The sequence below is a fragment of the Bombina bombina genome, chromosome 1 (assembly GCF_027579735.1).
Source record: "Bombina bombina isolate aBomBom1 chromosome 1, aBomBom1.pri, whole genome shotgun sequence".
In the NCBI taxonomy this organism is placed as follows: Eukaryota; Metazoa; Chordata; class Amphibia; order Anura; family Bombinatoridae; genus Bombina; species Bombina bombina.
In genome coordinates, this window is record NC_069499.1 from 576,026,389 (window position 1) to 576,044,483 (window position 18,095).

Sequence of the window (18,095 nt, forward strand, 5' to 3'; positions counted from 1 at the left end):
TCAAAAATAAACTTTTGTGATTCAGATAGGGCATGTCATTTTAAACAACTTCCAATTTACTTTTATCATCAACTTTGCTTTGTTCTCTTATTCCTATTCTTAGTTGAAAGCTAAACCTAGGTAGACACATATGCTAATTTCTTAGCCTTTGAAGGCTGCCTCTTATCTGAATGCATTTTTACAGTTTTTCACAACTAGAGGGTGTTAGTTCATGTGTGCTATATAGATAACATTGTGCTCACGCACGTGAAGTTACCTAGGAGTCAGCACTGATTGGCTATAATGCAAGTCTGTCAAAAGAACTGAAATAAGGGGGCAGTCTGCAGAGGCTTAGATACAAGGTAATCACAGAGATAAAATGTGTATTATTATAACTGTGTTAGTTATGCAAAACTGGGGAATGGGTAATAAAGGGATTATCTATCTTTTTAAATAATACAAATTCTGGCGTAGACTGTCCCTTTAACAGTCTGACACCTTGTCATATACCATTTCCCTTAAAATCACTGTTAAACATGTATATTAATAAAAAACAATATATATTCAATGTAATTCTTGATAAAGCCCAGAAGGGTGAAACGCGTTGAATGGGACCTGCTACACTCTACTAAACTTCATTTACTACTGTCACAAAGCTGTGTGACCCTGCAACTTTAAACTTTTCTCCTGACCCTGCAAGTTAAAATCTACCTTTGGTAACTTCAGGGAATACGGTGTTACTGTTAAACACTGACCAAAGATTTCTTCAAACCTTAAGAAGTCTGAGGGAACCCAGATGAAAACAATATTTGGGCTATAAGAAGAAAGGAAAACAAAAAAAAGGATAACTACATCACCAGAAAGGATCATCACCCCTGACCTCTGAATCAAAGAGAAGGTCAGGTGACTTATCAGAAGCACCAGGAACAAACAGTCTGTGAATCCCTCACAGTGAACAATATCAGCGGTTGCAACCAGGACAGATTAAGGTACCTCTACACTAATTTGCACTACGTTTTTTAAAACACGCAAACTGAACTTTAAAGACATCAAGGTATTCATCTGTTAAATTAACCATTTCCATTAACCACGATTGCTTTGGCACCTAAATCAGAATATTGGCTGTTTTTTGCCTTTTTAACTATCCAGCACACCTGAGCCAATTATATGTCCAAGGAAAGTAACTGTGTAACTTTATAACTGTATTTGTTACTGAAGAACTGTAAAGCTGTTAGGACTGATACATTTGTGCCTTTTAAATATTCAATTCACCATTTATCTTAGAAATTTGTTGCTTGCCATATGTTATCTATAGAATTAATTCCTTTATACCTGGAATTCTAGGATTATATGGTTCTAGTCTGTTTTTATAAGTGTTGTATAAGGGAGACGTCCCTTTATTAATTAGGAAAAGCATTTGCTGTTGTTTTTATGTGTTCTAAGAATTTTTAAATAAACTAGATTGTATAAAACATAAATTAGATTGGTATCATCATTTCCTAGCTTTTTTTAGCGCTGCTAAATAAACCCCATTTTTTCTTCTTATCCACCATTTAGTTCTCTTTGAGGGAAGAACTTTTTTAGCAGCAGGAATCCACCTTTAGGCGCTCCTATCACACTACACTTAAAATCACTGTTAAACATGTATATTAATAAAAAACAATATATATTCAATGTAATATGTATATGTGTGTAATATACTTTATCTTAACGTATTATACATGTGTTTTGTTATACTTTTAATCTAGCACTAACACTAACACTCATCAATGGATGATTGTAATCCGTGGCAGTGAGGTTAAAGGGGCAGTAAACATAGAAAATAATGTTATATAATTCTGCACATAGTGCAGGATTATATAACATTATCTTAGCCAAACTTTATGCAACATAATATAGCCGGTGAAATTGCGCCATTACACTTAATGCAGCTCGCTCCCACTATCAGACAGAGCAGGAGTGAGCTGCATTGAGTGTAATGGCGCGGTCGGGGGAGGGCTGTGACTAGACAGCTGGCCAGATGCGTTCAGGGGGAAAACCAGACCCGCTCAGTAGAGCAAGAGTGGCGGTCTGAAAAACCCTCTTTTTTTAATCAAATTTCACCGGCTATATTATGTTGAATAAAGTTTGGCTAAGATAATGTTATATAATTCTGCACTATGTGCAGAATTATATAATATTATTTTCTAGGTTTACTGTCCCTTTAAGTAGATGCGGTCTTGATAAATGGAGCCCAATATGTATAATGCATCATGTATTGTGCACTCCTCAAGTAATTAGACATTTTATTCAGCAACTTTTTAAAATCATGATGTCAAAAATGAAAGGCTTAGGAATCTTGAAAAATATGTTTAAATATTTTTTTGTGCATATGTAAAGTTGGAAAAGAAAAAAAGCTTAATTTACTTGTAAATATCTTCAGTTTTGCATACTAGGGGCCTAGTTTAAGCAGCTTTTAGAGAGATGGATTGTTGCTTGAGTTGTTTATACAGAACACACCGGAGTGCTACTTATAAAGAAATATTTGATCTGGCAACCTGTAAGAAGAGCTATTTTTTTCTATATTGCATATACTTCTGCTTTATAGTTTATTTTGCTTCAAACTGTGTCAACTAGCAGATCCCCATATCTCACCTGTGAGAAGTTAAGACCACAGCACATTTATCCCGGACCTCATCAGAAATAATCTTCCACAAATGTCTCTTTGTTTTTGGGTCCATCCCAGAGCTCGGCTCATCCTGCAAAGAAAATAATAAGTGTGTAAGTTCAAGTGCAATTTTATTTTTTGTTTTGTTTATTCTCTTGATTCCTCAGTAACATTGTTCTAACATTTCAAATATCACAAAAATATAACTATGAACTATTCTTTCTCATCTCACATGATCATTTAAAAAATTATATAAAAATATTCTAAATGTAGGGAAATACTTTGTGAGCTAAAGATATTTTTAAACATAGTTAAAAATAGCACTGTTTAGTGAATATAGCCTCTAGTTTTATTAATAGATTTCATCACAGACATAGGGCTAAATCCTGTGCTTATCTGGAAAACTTTTGCTATGAGTTGCAAATCGTGTACAATAAAAATGCTGCGGGACATATTTATCAATGTGCACATTGTCCGCCGCACATCGATAAATGCAGCATACGCTGTCGGCATTTATCATTGAACCAGCAGTTCTTGTGAACTGCTGGTGTCCAATGCCACCCCCTACAGATTGGCCGCTAGCAGGGGGTGTCAATCAGCCCAATCGTATTGGCCTCAGAGCAGGCGGACAAGTTATGGAGCAGCGATCTTTAGACAAGGGGCATCAAGCTCCAAATGAAGCTTGATAAATATGCCCCTTTGATTAAAGTGAAGGTAAAGTTATTCAAATACAAATAGCTCTTTATTTTCCTTTTCTAACTTAAAAGGTAGTCGCTAGGTTTATTTTTAAAAAAAACTTTTATTTGACCATATTTACTAACCGTTATTTTACTGTTCCTTACGATCGTAATCCCCTCCCATCCAGCATTTCCGTGTTTTCAATACATACATGTATAGAGCGGTCCCACCCGCTCTATACGTCAGAACTACACTTGTGCACATCTATTCTCTTCTTACCGTGCATGCGCACAAAAATGATCGCTCGCAAAAGCGCATGCATTAATCGCGGTCAACAAAGTCCTCAGCAGCGCATGCGTCCCAAATCAGTGGGTGTTTGGCAAACAATTGAAACGCCTAATGCGCATACGCAAAACGAGGACACGCTCGCTTTCAAGGAGGAGATATAATTAGTCGCGCATGCGCACAATCAAGCATCAGCTTGTGACGTCAATTGACGGCCGCCTAACGGCCAGAAAATCAATTGGCTGTATAAACAACGTGATCGTTGTTTATAAAAAAAAAAAAAAAACGGGTTGTTTTTTGCCAAGCGAAATCGGAGCAAATTAAACAAGAAATCAAAGGTACTATACAAAAATAGAAAAAATCATGAATGAACATCCTATTAAATTTTAATACTATATCGATTTTTTCATAGCAGAGTGATTAAGTTTACCTTCACTTTAAGTAACCCATAGCTACATTGTGAAAACAAGAAATAAACAGCCACAGTTATTTTTATTTCTAAGGGCCATACTGTTATTCTGGTTAGTCAATTAGAAACAAAGATAGATAGGAGGGAACCCTGGGATAGGTCTAGACAGATGGTGAGGAATAAGACCATTGCTGGACAGCAAAGGATTAAGGTTAGAATTTATTTAGTTATTTGGAAGTTAGCTTTTATTGGCATTAGGTTGTAGGGTGTCTCTGGAAATTGAGAACATAATTCAATGGAGGGTACTATAGAGGGTGTCCTCTGGTTGTTGAGCAGGTGTGACAGATTGTACTGTCCAAGAGGGGAAGTTATAGCTGGCTACTATGTTAGTCTCAGGTTAAGGCAAGCAGTAAGGTATACATGGGGTTAAATAGGCTACTTAGGGAAAGATGTGGTCAGCTTTTGTAAAAGGCAGCTAACAAAACAGTGCAAGGAGAGAAGGGAGAGAAACTCTGATCTGCAGACTGGCTGAAAGCCTCTCCTTACAAGCATGGACAATGTACAGGTACCACTAAACTGTGAAAATATCTTTTGGTAAAGTGTTTTGAGGGCTAATTTATCACCTGGCATTAGTGAGGGAACTAGGCAGGTTTGTTATGTACCTGGCCATGTAAAATTAGTTCTCTAATAAGGAGATAGGTATTTGTTTGTTCATCGTTGTTGTTTTGTTTTGAAATTAAGGGGACAGTGTTAACTGAATGCAACAACTCTATACCGTGTTATTTAAAGTGTACCACCAATGGTGAACAATAAAAGTTAACCTTGCAAGTTCATAGGACCCCAGTCTGTATAAGCAATCTTATTGTGCTTTTTGCTCAAATATTTAAAAGGACCTTGCAGAAGAACACATTATTAATCCAGTAAAGGGACACATTGTTACAGCAGGGTATTGCATTAAGGTGTCCCTTAGCTGTTCGGCAATTTCATTGGTGGAAGTCACCTGGACTTGTAAATTGGGCTGCTGTATATACATAGAGATTATAGCCAGTTACTATTATTTAGTAGCATGCAGAGTATAATCTCTCTGTAAATGTTATTTGAGTATGATACAGACACTAAAATGCAGCTGCTATAAAAAAACAACAACATGATTTTAGCTCCATGTTTAGCAGCAAACATAGGCCTAGATTTGGAGTTCGGCGGTAGCCGTCAAAACCAGCGTTAGAGGCTCCTAACGCTGGTTTTGGCCGCCCGCTGGTATTTGGAGTCAGTGATTAAAGGGTCTAACGCTCACTTTTCAGCCGCGACTTTTCCATACCGCAGATCCCCCTACGCCATTTGCGTATCCTATCTTTTCAATGGGATCTTTCTAATGCTGGTATTTAGAGTCGTTTCTGAAGTGAGCGTTAGAGCTCTAACGACAAAATTCCAGCCGCCTGAAAATAGCAGGAGTTAAGAGCTTTCTGGCTAACGCCGGTTCATAAAGCTCTTATCTACTGTACCCTAAAGTACACTAACACCCATAAACTACCTATGTACCCCTAAACCGAGCTCCCCCCACATCGCCGCCACTCGATTTAAATTTTTAACCCCTAATCTGCCGACCGCCACCTACGTTATACTTATGTACCCCTAATCTGCTGCCCCTAACCCCGCCGACCCCTGTATTATATTTATTAACCCCTAACCTGCCCCCCACAACGTCGCCGCCAGCTACTTAAAATAATTAACCCCTAATCTTCCGACCGCAAAGCGCCGCCACCTACGTTATCCCTATGTACCCCTAATCTGCTACCCCTAACACCGCCGACCCCTATATTATATTTATTAACCCCTAATCTGCCCCCCTCAACGTCGCCGACACCTGCCTACAATTATTAACCCCTAATCTGCCGAGCGGACCTGAGCGCTACTATAATAAAGTTATTAACCCCTAACCCGCCTCACTAACCCTATCATAAATAGTATTAACCCCTAATCTGCCCTCCCTAACATCGCCGACACCTACCTTCAATTATTAACCCCTAATCTGACGACCGGAGCTCACCGCTATTCTAATAAATTGATTAACCCCTAAAGCTAAGTCTAACCCTAACACTAACACCCCCCTAAGTTAAATATAATTTACATCTAACGAAATTAATTAACTCTTATTAAATAAATGATTCCTATTTAAAGCTAAATACTTACCTGTAAAATAAATCCTAATATAGCTACAATATAAATTATAATTATATTATAGCTATTTTAGGATTAATATTTATTTTACAGGCAACTTTTTAATTATTTTAACCAGGTACAATAGCTATTAAATAGTTAAGAACTATTTAATAGTTACCTAGTTAAAATAATAACAAATTTACCTGTAAAATAAATCCTAACCTAAGATATAATTAAACCTAACACTACCCTATCAATAAATTAATTAAATAAACTACCTACAATTACCTACAATTAACCTAACACCACACTATCAATAAATTAATTAAACACAATTCCTACAAATAAATACAATTAAATAAACTAGCTAAAGTACAAAAAATAAAAAAGAACTAAGTTACAAAAAATAATAAAATATTTACAAACATAAGAAAAATATTACAACAATTTTAAACTAATTACACCTACTCTAAGCCCCCTAATAAAATAACAAAGCCCCCCAAAATAAAAAATTCCCTACCCTATTCTAAATTTAAAAAGTTACAAGCTCTTTTACCTTACCAGCCCTGAACAGGGCCCTTTGCGGGGCATGCCCCAAGGATTTCAGCTCTTTTGCCTGTAAAAAAAAACATACCATACCCCCCCCCCCAACATTACAACCCACCACCCACATACCCCTAATCTAACCCAAACCCCCATTAAATAAACCTAACACTAAGCCCCTGAAGATCTTCCTACCTTGTCTTCACCATACCAGGTTCACCGATCCGTCCTGGCTCCAACATCTTCATCCAACCCAAGCGGGGGTTGGCGATCCATCATCCGGTGCTGAAGAGGTCCAGAAGAGGCTCCAAAGTCTTCCTCCTATCCGGCAAGAAGAGGACATCCGGACCGGCAAACATCTTCTCCAAGCGGCATCTTCAATCTTCTTCCATCCGGTGCGGAGCGGGTCCATCTTGAAGCAGGCGACGCGGATCCATCCTCTTCTTCCGTTGTCTCCCGACGAATGACGGTTCCTTTAAGGGACGTCATCCAAGATTCTATTGGCTGTCCGCTCGGCAGATTAGGGGTTAATAATTGAAGGTAGGTGTCGGCGATGTTAGGGAGGGCAGATTAGGGGTTAATACTATTTATGATAGGGTTAGTGAGGCGGATTAGGGGTTAATAACTTTATTATAGTAGCGCTCAGGTCCGCTCGGCAGATTAGGAGTTAATAAGTGTAGGCAGGTGTCGGCGACGTTGAGGGGGGCAGATTAGGGGTTAATAAATATAATATAGGGGTCGGCGATGTTAGGGCAGCAGATTAGGGGCACATAGGGATAACGTAGGTTGCGGCGGTTTACGGAGCGGCAGATTAGGGGTTAAAAAAAATATGCAGGTGTCAGCGATAGCGGGGGCGGCAGATTAGGGGTTAATAAGTGTAAGGTTAGGGGTGTTTAGACTCGGGGTACATGTTAGAGTGTTAGGTGCAGACGTAGGAAGTGTTTCCCCATAGGAAACAATGGGGCTGCGTTAGGAGCTGAACGCTGCTTTTTTGCAGGTGTTAGGTTTTTTTTCAGCTCAAACAGCCCCATTGTTTCCTATGGGAGAATCGTGCACGAGCACGTTTTTGAGGCCGGCCGCGTCCGTAAGCAACTCTGGTATCGAGAGTTGCATTTGCGGTAAAAATGCTCTACGCTCCTTTTTTGTAGCCTAACGCAGCATTTGTTTGAACTCTCGATACCAGAGTTAAATTTATGGTGCGGCCAGAAAAAAGCCCGCGGAGCGTTAACAGCCCTTTTACCGCCGAACTCCAAATCTAGGCCATAGAATGTAACCCCTTGTACTTTAGCTCTTTTTGATTTGTGCACTGGTCATCCAAAAATACATATAATGAACAGTCAGTTAACAGTATCAGTGCACTCAGTATTGTTGTTCATTTTCTATATAGACTTTACCATTTATAATTTACGATAAAATAGAGAAAAAAAACATTAATATGAATTAATATGAATAATTTTAATAGAACAATAATTAATATGAATAATTTAATAGAATTTAGATTTTTTTCCTTACCAGGAGTAGAATTGAAGGTCTCCCAACAAGAGCCAGAGCTGTTGAGAGCTTTCTCCTAGTGCCACAGCTGTAATTGGACGTGATTCTATCTTTGTATTTTAAGAGCTGTAGCTTGCTAAGTAGATTAAAGGAAACCTATGCATCAAGAAACAAAATAACATGTTTAGTGATATAATCGTTAATTGAAAAATGTATTCATGAATTACCACAGTACAGTTGTATAAAAATCTAAGCTTATTTGTGTGATCTGCTAGTAGCATAACACATTCACTTGTCTTTTCCTTTTTTCTATAGGATTTCTGTGTATTTTTAAAAAATTTTTTTTTATAAAAATAAATTTTTTATTGAAGGCAACAAACATATTACAATGGGCAGATTACAGAATGCAGATAGGACCGCAGGTCCAGACAATTTAGGAATAACATATTCCCTTTACATAGAAGTCAGTATAACAGTAAATCAGGTGTCTGAACCTTGGAGGCCATCTATAGAAGTGCCCATTTTCTTTTTTAGTGCAGTAAACATAAGGAAAACCGTGTATGTAAGCATAAACATTAGCATAGGATGGGTACTGCTTCCCATAACTGTTGGGTAACAAAGGTAATAACATATGAGCAAGCATTGATCCAGTCACAGCCATCATCAAGTGTCTGCGATACCATCAGAGCAAAACATACAAAATCAGGTGTGTATGGGAGAGGGGAGTAGGGGAAAGAAGGGGAAGGGAGCAGCTCAGGGAAGGGGGAAAAGAAAAGAATCTTGAAGAGAAAGCGAGAGAGGAAAGTTCTGGGGTATTCTAAACAGGGGAAGCAGCATAGTCTATTCTAACCACTAGTTTTTGCGTATAGTGAGTTCCAGGGCTCCCATATCTGAGAGTACAAGTCAAAGGTGCCTTTATTAATAGAAACTACCTCCTCCATGCCTCTGATGTAATTGATAATTTCCAACACTTTGTGTAGTGGGGGGATAACCTGCTGCTTCCAGTGTCTCGCCAAAGCGAGTTTCGTTGCCATCATGAGATATATGAACAGGTGTTTTTGGGCCTTGGTGCTCCGGGGAAGGTCTATGTGGAGTAAGCATCTCTCTGGGGTTCGTACTGTTGGGATGCCAAGTTTGTCACACAGATCTAGTACTTCTTTCCACAGATTTTGTATGCGGGGGCATTCCGACCATATGTGTTTATCATCACCTCTATTTCCACAATTCCTCCAGCATAAGTCTGAGTGAGTGTGTGAGAGCCTGTGTAGCCTAGTCGAAATCCAGTGCCATCTAGTCAGGAGTTTGTAATAGAGTTCAAACTGCGTGACACAGTGAATTGTCTTTTTAGTTAATAAAATGGCACTCTCCCAGCTTTCCGGTTCCCCAACAAATCTAAGGTCTCTTTGTATTTTTTAATTTTTGTATACATATCTACAAGTAATGGTATTTGTATTTCTCAATGAATTAAAGTATTTGTTTTTTTCCCATTATGTATGTAGAAGGCAGTAAGGTGTGGGGTAAAACAAAGGTTCCATTCTTGCTGGTATAACACAATTCTCTGTGAAAAGGGCAGCACTTTGACTAACCCAAAAAGATGTTGAACATTTAACTTTTTAAAGGGGCAGTATACACACATTTTCATATAGCTGCATGTAATAGACACTACTATAAAGAATAATATGCACAGATACTGATCTAAAAATCCAGCCTTTTGCGTGCGTCAGGTTGCCTTTGTATTACAAGTTGAAATTAAACTGTTTTTGTTTGAACGCTAACCTGATGAGAGTAAAAAGCCAAACTTACAATATCGTGTGCGAGATAATGTATTCCCCATAGAAGACAATGGAGCAAAAAAGTGAATATTTTACATTCCAATGTTCTTTACATAGAATAATATGTTGTATATTATCTACAAATATCTGATGGTATTTTGGTACAATATATATCTATACCTATATATATATTTATATAAATGATTATATATAGGTATAGATATATACAGATATATATAGGAATATCTATTTAAAAATAATTAGAACATTTTCAGCTATGTGCAGAACATTGTAATGTGAAATATTTACAGTAAATACACAGTATAACACTTTATTAAATATGAATAAAAATGTGTTTACTTGTTTTCATCTTCTTAACTGCAAAGGGCTACTATGTATATGTATATATATATATATATATATATATATATATATATATATATTACAACCACACAGTCTTCAAAGCTGGAAACACCACACAAGGTTGTAGCTTTATAAAATATAGTCCATTTATTTACAGGTCTGGCAAAATAAACATAAAGAAAACAAGAGGCTTGATCCACTGAGCACTTACTAACAGGTATAACTGACTGCACTCATTTGGCTTGTCACAAAAAATAAATGCACAGACCTTTCATACTTTGTTTTTCCTTTTAGAGATAATTCCTCCTAGTCTCTCAGGAGAGTGTTGCAGTATCCCTTACTGCTGGCATTCTGACTCTGAATAACCGTTTGGGGATTTTTATTATCACCTGCTGTCAATTACCACATGCAGGTGAGTAGCTAGCTGAGTGAGACAGAATTCCTGGACTGGACTTTCTCACATGATGTGCTGCCTGCAAACTGCGGGGTGGAGCACTGGCCCGCCCTACTCTTCAAATGCTCCACCCCAGGGACCCAGAAATAAATCACATATTTTCTTTATGTGGTAAACAAACACAGCTATTCTACCTGGGGTTGTCAGACCATACCCTGCACTGCAGCACTTTTGGGGGAATATAGACACCTTCCAATACTATGCCTTAGGTTCTGTCACAAATCCTCCCCCTCAGCTCAGACCTAGTGGGGTGAGCGACCATGGCCAAAAGCATATGCATACGTGAAAGGACATCAGCATTACCCTGTTTACATCCTGCCCTGTGTTCTACTGAGAAGTGATAGGGTTGCAAACTAAGGAACCAGCATGCAATTCTACTATTATTATCCTTATTTTGACTCATCCATTTGAGAGGTGCATGGAAAGTAACTAGCCTAAATTGTCTGCCCAACAAATAATATTTGAGAGTTTCAACAGCCCATTTTATTGCTAGACACTTCTTGAAGTTTCCTGATGAGGTATAGTATTGGGTGCTCTTCACTTTGACTTTCCTGGTAAAGCACTGCTCCAAGCTCCACATCAAAGGCATCCGTCTGTAAAACGAACTCCTTTGAAAAATCAGGGATGACTAACACCAGCTGTCTACATATGGCTTCCTTGATATTTTGAAATTCTTGTTCAGCTTCAGGGGACCATTTCACTATTGCTGGAGCTTTTGCTTTAGTGAGGTCAGTTAAAGGACCCACTATAATAGCAAAGTTGGAGATAAACCTTCTATAGTAGCTGACAAGCCCAAGAAATGTTCTGACCTGTTTCTTTGTCATAGGTCGTGGCCAATTCCTTATGGCTTCAGCTTTAGCAAGTTGTGGCTTCACTATTCCTCTTCCAATGGAATAGCCAAGATACTTGGCCTCCTCCAAGCCAATGGTGCATTTACTATTGTTTGCTGTCAGACCAGCATTTCTTATAGAATTAAGGACAGCTTGCACTTTTGGCAAGTGAGACTCCCCATCTTCGCTATGTATGACCACATCATCTAAGTAAGCTGCTGCATAACGAGCATGTGGCCTTAAGATCCTGTACATCATTCTTTGAAATGTTGCTGGAGCCCCATGTAGGCCAATAGGTAACACCTTGTATTGGAAGAGCCCATCTGGAGTAGAGAAGGCAGTCTTTTCCTTTGCCCATCCTGTAAGCGGCACTTGCCAATAACCCTTGGTCAAATCCATGGTGGTAAGGTACTTGGCTCTCCCGAGTCTCTCCACAAGTTCATCAACCCTTGGCATGGGGTACACATCAAACTTTGATATTGCATTCAGCTTTCGGTAATCATTGTAAAACCTGATTGTACCATCAGGCTTTGGTACAAGCATGATTGGGCTACTCCAGTCACTTTGGGATTCTTCGATTACCCCAAGGTCCGGCATTTTCTTTACTTCTGATTTGATTGCTTCCCTCCGGGCTTCAGGTATTCTATATGGATTTAGATTTATCCATTTCCCTGGTTCAGTGACAATGTCATGCTTTATTATCATAGTCCTCCCTGGGACTGTGGAGAAAACATCTTTATTTAATCTGATGAAGTCATTTACCTCCCTCTTCTGGTGGATAGTCAGGGTTTCTTAGATATTGACTATGGGATCATTCTTCTCCATTGTAGGGAGGTCTTTTTTTACAGCTACAAATGTTTCTCTTTCTTTTCATGGCTTAAGTAAATTCACATGGTAACATCTGTACCTCCTTTCGCCTCCCAGTCTGTCTTCCTTTGTAATTTACTTTCCCCACTCTGTCAATGACTTTATATGGTCCATGACATGTTGCCAAAAATGTGTTCTCTACAGTGGGAACCAGGACTAGCACTCTATATCCTGGGTTAAATACACAAACCCTGGCATTCCTGTTGTAGCTGCTCTGCTGATGCTATTGGGCATTTTTCATGTGTTCTCTAACTATGGGCATAATGGCTGTCATCCGTTCCTGCATCGGAGTTATATGTTCTATCTGACTTCTGTGAGGGGTTGACTCCTGTTCCCAAGTCTCCTTGTTATATTTAGCAACCCTCTGGGGTGTCTTCCATATAAGAGATCAAAGGGCAAAAACCCTGTAGAAGCTTGAGGGACCTCTCTGATAGCAAACATTAAATAAGGCAAAAGGAAGTCCCAGTTTTTCCCATCTTTATCAATTACTTTTTTGAGTATAGCCTTACGTGTTTTATTGAATCGTTTTACCAGACCATCAGTTTGTGGGTGATACACTGATGTTTTCAGATGCTTTATATGAAGAAGATTACACAACTCCATTGTAATTCTCAACATAAATGGAGTACCTTGGTCTGTTAATATTTCTTTGGGAATCCCAACCCGGATAAACATTAACTGCTTAGCAATCATTTTTGCTGAAGTAGTTCTCATGGGTATTGCCCCAGGGTAATGGGTAGCATAGTCTACTACTACCAATATGTACTGGTGTCCCCTTGCAAACTTTACAAGAGGACCCACAAAATCCATACCAATGCGTTCAAATGGGACCTCAATTATGGGTAAGGGCACCAAGGGGCTACGGTATGCTGTAAGAGGGGCAGTTAATTAGCATTCAGGACAAGCAGAACAATAATTTGTGATAGATGCCATTACACCTGGCCAATAAAACCTCCTAAGAATTCTCTCTGTTGTTTTTTTCAATCCCCAGGTGTCCCCCAAGTATGTGACTATGTGTCAAGTTTAATACAGTGTGTCGATATGCCTGGGGTACTAATAGCTGTTTGGTAGACTCTCTTCTTTCAACTCCGTACAATAAATCATTTTCCACTTCAATGTATGGACAGTTGAGGGCTTTATCAGGATTAACGGGGGTCCCATTTCTTATGGAGATATGGTTTCTAGCCACAGCTAAAGTTGGATCCTCCCATTGTGCAGCACTAAAGTTACTTGGGCTATCCTCTAGGTCAGCTATTTCTACATCAGGTTCAGATATATTAGATTGACATGTATTATCCTGTTCAGTGTTACCTCCAACTAGGGTTTCCATAGGGGTTGACTGTTTCCCTCTAGCAGAAGTTATTTTGTCTAAGTCATCCCCCAATAAATAAAAAAATGGAAAATCACCAACAGCGCCCTCTACTGAATCCAGTGAAGCTGTCTTAGCAGCATCCCATAAATTAAAAAAATAGGGAACATCTCTGCCTATTATCATTTCATGGACTAATTTATCTACTAAATGAACTCTATGATTTATAGGGCCATTTAGAGTCTCAATAAGTACTTCAGCAGTTGGATACTTGTGTATGTCCCCATGGACACAGGCTATATCTAGGTTCTGGTAGTTAACAATATGAGTAATTCTCAACAGACCCTTGTCTATGAGCATAACCATGCTACCAGTCCAGCAAAGCTTTAATTTAATTTCCTTCCACCCTTACAGTGCACCAAGGGTGGTGGTTATTAAGAAAATCATTTTTGATAACTGATATACAGAATGAGAGTACAATGAATAATTTTCCCTCATATTGCCAACATTCCATTCCATAGCAACATCATTCTCAGGGCAGTCCTTTGCAATATGTCCATACTCTTTACATTGAAAACATTTAATATTAGCATTAGACAACATCTTTAAGGCTTTTGTGGACTCACAAAACTACTGCCCCTTGCTGTAATGTCTTTCTGGTTGTAGAAACCCATCTGCTCCACCTGAGACCCCCTTTTTCCCGGAACAGTCTTACCCAATTTGCTGGGACTCTGGATATTCAGGGTCCTTGGTCTTTCTTGGTTGGGTATTTGTAGGGACTCTCTTGCCGCAACATAGCATTCCATCCGGTCAACTAGACCATCAGCAGTTTTAGGTTCACTCTGGCTAACCCACCGCCGTAGGGAAACAGGCAATCCTCACAGGAACCGGTCCATCACAAGTTGTTTCTCAATGTTACTAGCTGAGTTGACCTCTGGCTGCAGCCATTTCCTGGCAAGATGTATTAAGTCAAACATCTGTGAACGCACAGCTTTGTCTTGATTATAAGTCTAGGAGTGAAATCACTGGGCCCTCACTGCTATCGTTACTCCCAGGCGGGCCAATATTTCTGCTTTTATTTTTTTGTAATCACTGGCCTGCTCAGGCTCCAAATAATAATATGCCTTCTGATTTTCTCCACTCAGAAATGGCGCAAGGAGGCCCATTCAGACGCAGGCCAGCCTTCCTTGCTGGCTGTCCTTTTAAAAGCCATAAGGTAAGTCTCCACATCATCTGTAGACACCATCTTTTGCAAATAGTTACTCACTCTGAGAGTCTTAGAACTATGTGGTATTTCTGCAGCCCACCTGCCCAGTCTCTCAGACAGGCATTGGATCTCCTGCTGCAAGGCACTTATGATATTCTGCTGCTCCTCTCTTTGTGTTAACAACAGTTGTTGTAGTACTGCAATATTTTCTTGCTGGGTGGCAGTAGCTTTCTGCTGTGTGGCAGTGGCCTGTTGCTGGGTGGCCGTAGCCTGTAGTAAAGCATTTAAAAATTTCTCTATTTTTGAGTGTGGTATTGTTTCCTTAACAAACTATCAGTGTGTTTGCCCGCATTCTCCACCATATCTGACCTGGGATCTTACAACCACACAGTCTTCAAAGCTGGAAACACCACACAAGGTAGTAGCTTTATAAAATATAGTCCATTTATTTACAGGTCTGGCAAAAAACAGGCAAAATAAACATAAAGAACACAAAAGAGGCTTGTTCCACTGAGCACTTAATAACAGGTATAACTGACTGCAGTAATTTGGCTTTTCACAAAAGATAAATGCACTGACCTTTCAAACTTTGTTTTTCCTTTTATAGATAATTCTGTTTAGTCTCTCAGGAGAGTTTTGCAGTATCCCTTACTGCTGGCATTCTGACTCTGAATCCCTGACTGGGGATTTTTATTAGCACTTTCTGTTAATTACCACATGCAGGTGAGTAGCTAGCTGGGTGAGACATAATTCCTGGACTGGACTTTCTCACATGATGTGCTGCCTGCAAGCTGCGGGGTGGAGCACTGGCCAGCCCTACTCTCCAAATGCTCCACCCCAGGGCCCAGAAATAAATTATGTGGTAAACAAACACAACTATTCTCCCTGGGGTTGTCAGACCATACCCTGCACTGCAGCACTTTTGGGGGAATATGGACACCTTCCAATACTATGCCTTGGGTTCTGTCATATATATATTGTGACAGAACCCCAGGCATAGTATGTCTATATATATATATATATATATATATATATATATATATATATATATATACATATACATCTTTCGACATGTATATGTATATCTCTAAGTTAAAGCACTTTACCTGCTTTTTTTCCTAACACCCGAAACCTAATATATTTGAGCCCTTCTAACTTTTTTGTGCAAATTTTTTTGAATAGTTTTTATTAGATGATGTTGTTATGAGTGTAACTTACTTTGTAATGTATTTTTGATGTGTTTTGTGACACTCTTTTGTTTTGCGTTAACTTAAATTGTGCTCAAGCGATTGTGTTTACTTTCAACTTAGAAAAAAGATAAAAAGAAAAGAGAGCGCTCAAACCCATCTAAGTGTAGACTGAAAGTACAAATTTATTACAACATGTAAAAATAACACACATAAGAATCGCACTCACAATGTTAAAAAATAAAACAAGCAATGTATTGTATCACCCGCTTTGTTGCCGGTCTCTTCCGCTCCAATATCCCTGTGTGCGGCGTCAATGCCCCGGCTGTATGTGGGTGTGTTAGGTTTTGAGCCAATCCGGTATCTTCTTCCGTGAATGGACTCCGCGCTATTGGTTAGTCAGTGTGGGCATGTGGTCCTGATTCGGATCCTCCTCCAAACAGTACACGGCATCTCTCCACACAACAAATATTGTTATATTAACATGTTTATATACAAACACCTAAGTCCTCAGCCCGCTGGGTGTTATCAAATGTGTAGAAAAACACACCATATGCGGCCTCACCGAACTTCAAAATAACAATATATTTATTTTGAAGTTCGGTGAGGCCGCATATGGTGTGTTTTTCTACACATTTGATAACACCCAGCGGGCTGAGGACTTAGGTGTTTGTATATATACATGTTAATATAACAATATTTGTTGTGTGGAGAGATGACGTGTACTGTTTGGAGGAGGATCCGAATCAGGACCACATGCCCACACTGACTAACCAATAGCGCGGAGTCCTTTCACGGAAGAAGATACCGGATTGGCTCAAAACCTAACACACCCACATACAGCCGGGGCATTGACGCCGCACACAGGGATATTGGAGCAGAAGAGACCGGGAACAAAGCGGGTGATACAATACATTGCTTGTTTTATTTTTTAACATTGTGAGTGCGATTCTTATGTGTGTTATTTTTACATGTTGTAATAAATTTGTACTTTCAGTCTGCACTTAGATGCGTTTGGGCGCTCTCTTTTCTTTTTATCTTTTTTCTAGATTCTTGTACTAAGTTCGTGATGGGACTTATTTAAGGAGCGGCCCATTTTTTACTTTAAAGGAACAGTGACTTTGATCAGCCGTGCAATTGACTTTGGAGGATCTGTAAGAACTCTTTTACCTATTAAACTGCATCAAACGTTTTTTCCTCTGTATACCATCAGGGGCACAACCTATAATTGACTTTTAACATATTTTTATACCTCATTAGGAATTTTATATAGATTAGAAGCAGCGCCTTGTATATTTTGTTCTTTTGGCTTTTTACTTTCAACTTATATTACGGACAAAAAAAACAACACACGCAAACACCCACGCTAAACCTATTTTCGATTGCGCGTAACTGTTAGCGCTACACTCGTAATCTAGCCCTTTATGTATTTTTAAGGCTTTTACTTTTTCATTACATTATTTATTATTTTTAAATCAAATAGGCTTGAGAGTAATGACTTCTGCTTTTATTGGGAAAGAAGAGCTCAATAGTTTTTAGGGTAATGCACATAGTGCTGCCGATCCTGTTTACTCTACAGATACACATTGAACTTTGTATCTTTACTTGCTTGACATACTCTAAGGTTGTATATGGTATTATGTATACTACCTGTCTGCTGTACTTACTGTTTTGATCACCTTCTCAGGAATTCCTCGTATCCTTGCATAGAAATACAAGTGCTCTTCTCCTGTCAATAATTCATCCAATGCATCTTCTTGAGGGCAGTACCCAAAAGTTGACCAGTCTGTGTTGAATCCCAACATATTCACCAACTGCCTGTTTAATTAAGCAGGACATTCAACCATTATACTCTTTTTCTTCTAGTTTCCCCTTATAATTATGCCCATCATATTGCCCCTCAGGATACTTAGC

At 39.0% G+C, this 18,095-nt stretch overlaps 1 protein-coding gene across 1 annotated transcript in view; it reads right to left on the reverse strand.

Annotated features, from left to right (window-relative positions):
- The window catches only part of ABCA12 (ATP binding cassette subfamily A member 12), a 317,047-nt gene that overhangs the window by 14,558 nt on the left and 284,394 nt on the right, over positions 1–18,095 (reverse strand). The window contains exons 53-55 of the mRNA XM_053698806.1: positions 17,849–17,999; positions 8,214–8,348; positions 2,614–2,717 (exon numbers count right to left, since the gene is read on the reverse strand). Of these exons, the coding sequence (XP_053554781.1) occupies positions 2,614–2,717; positions 8,214–8,348; positions 17,849–17,999 (390 nt within the window). The remainder of the gene's footprint in view (positions 1–2,613; positions 2,718–8,213; positions 8,349–17,848; positions 18,000–18,095) is intronic.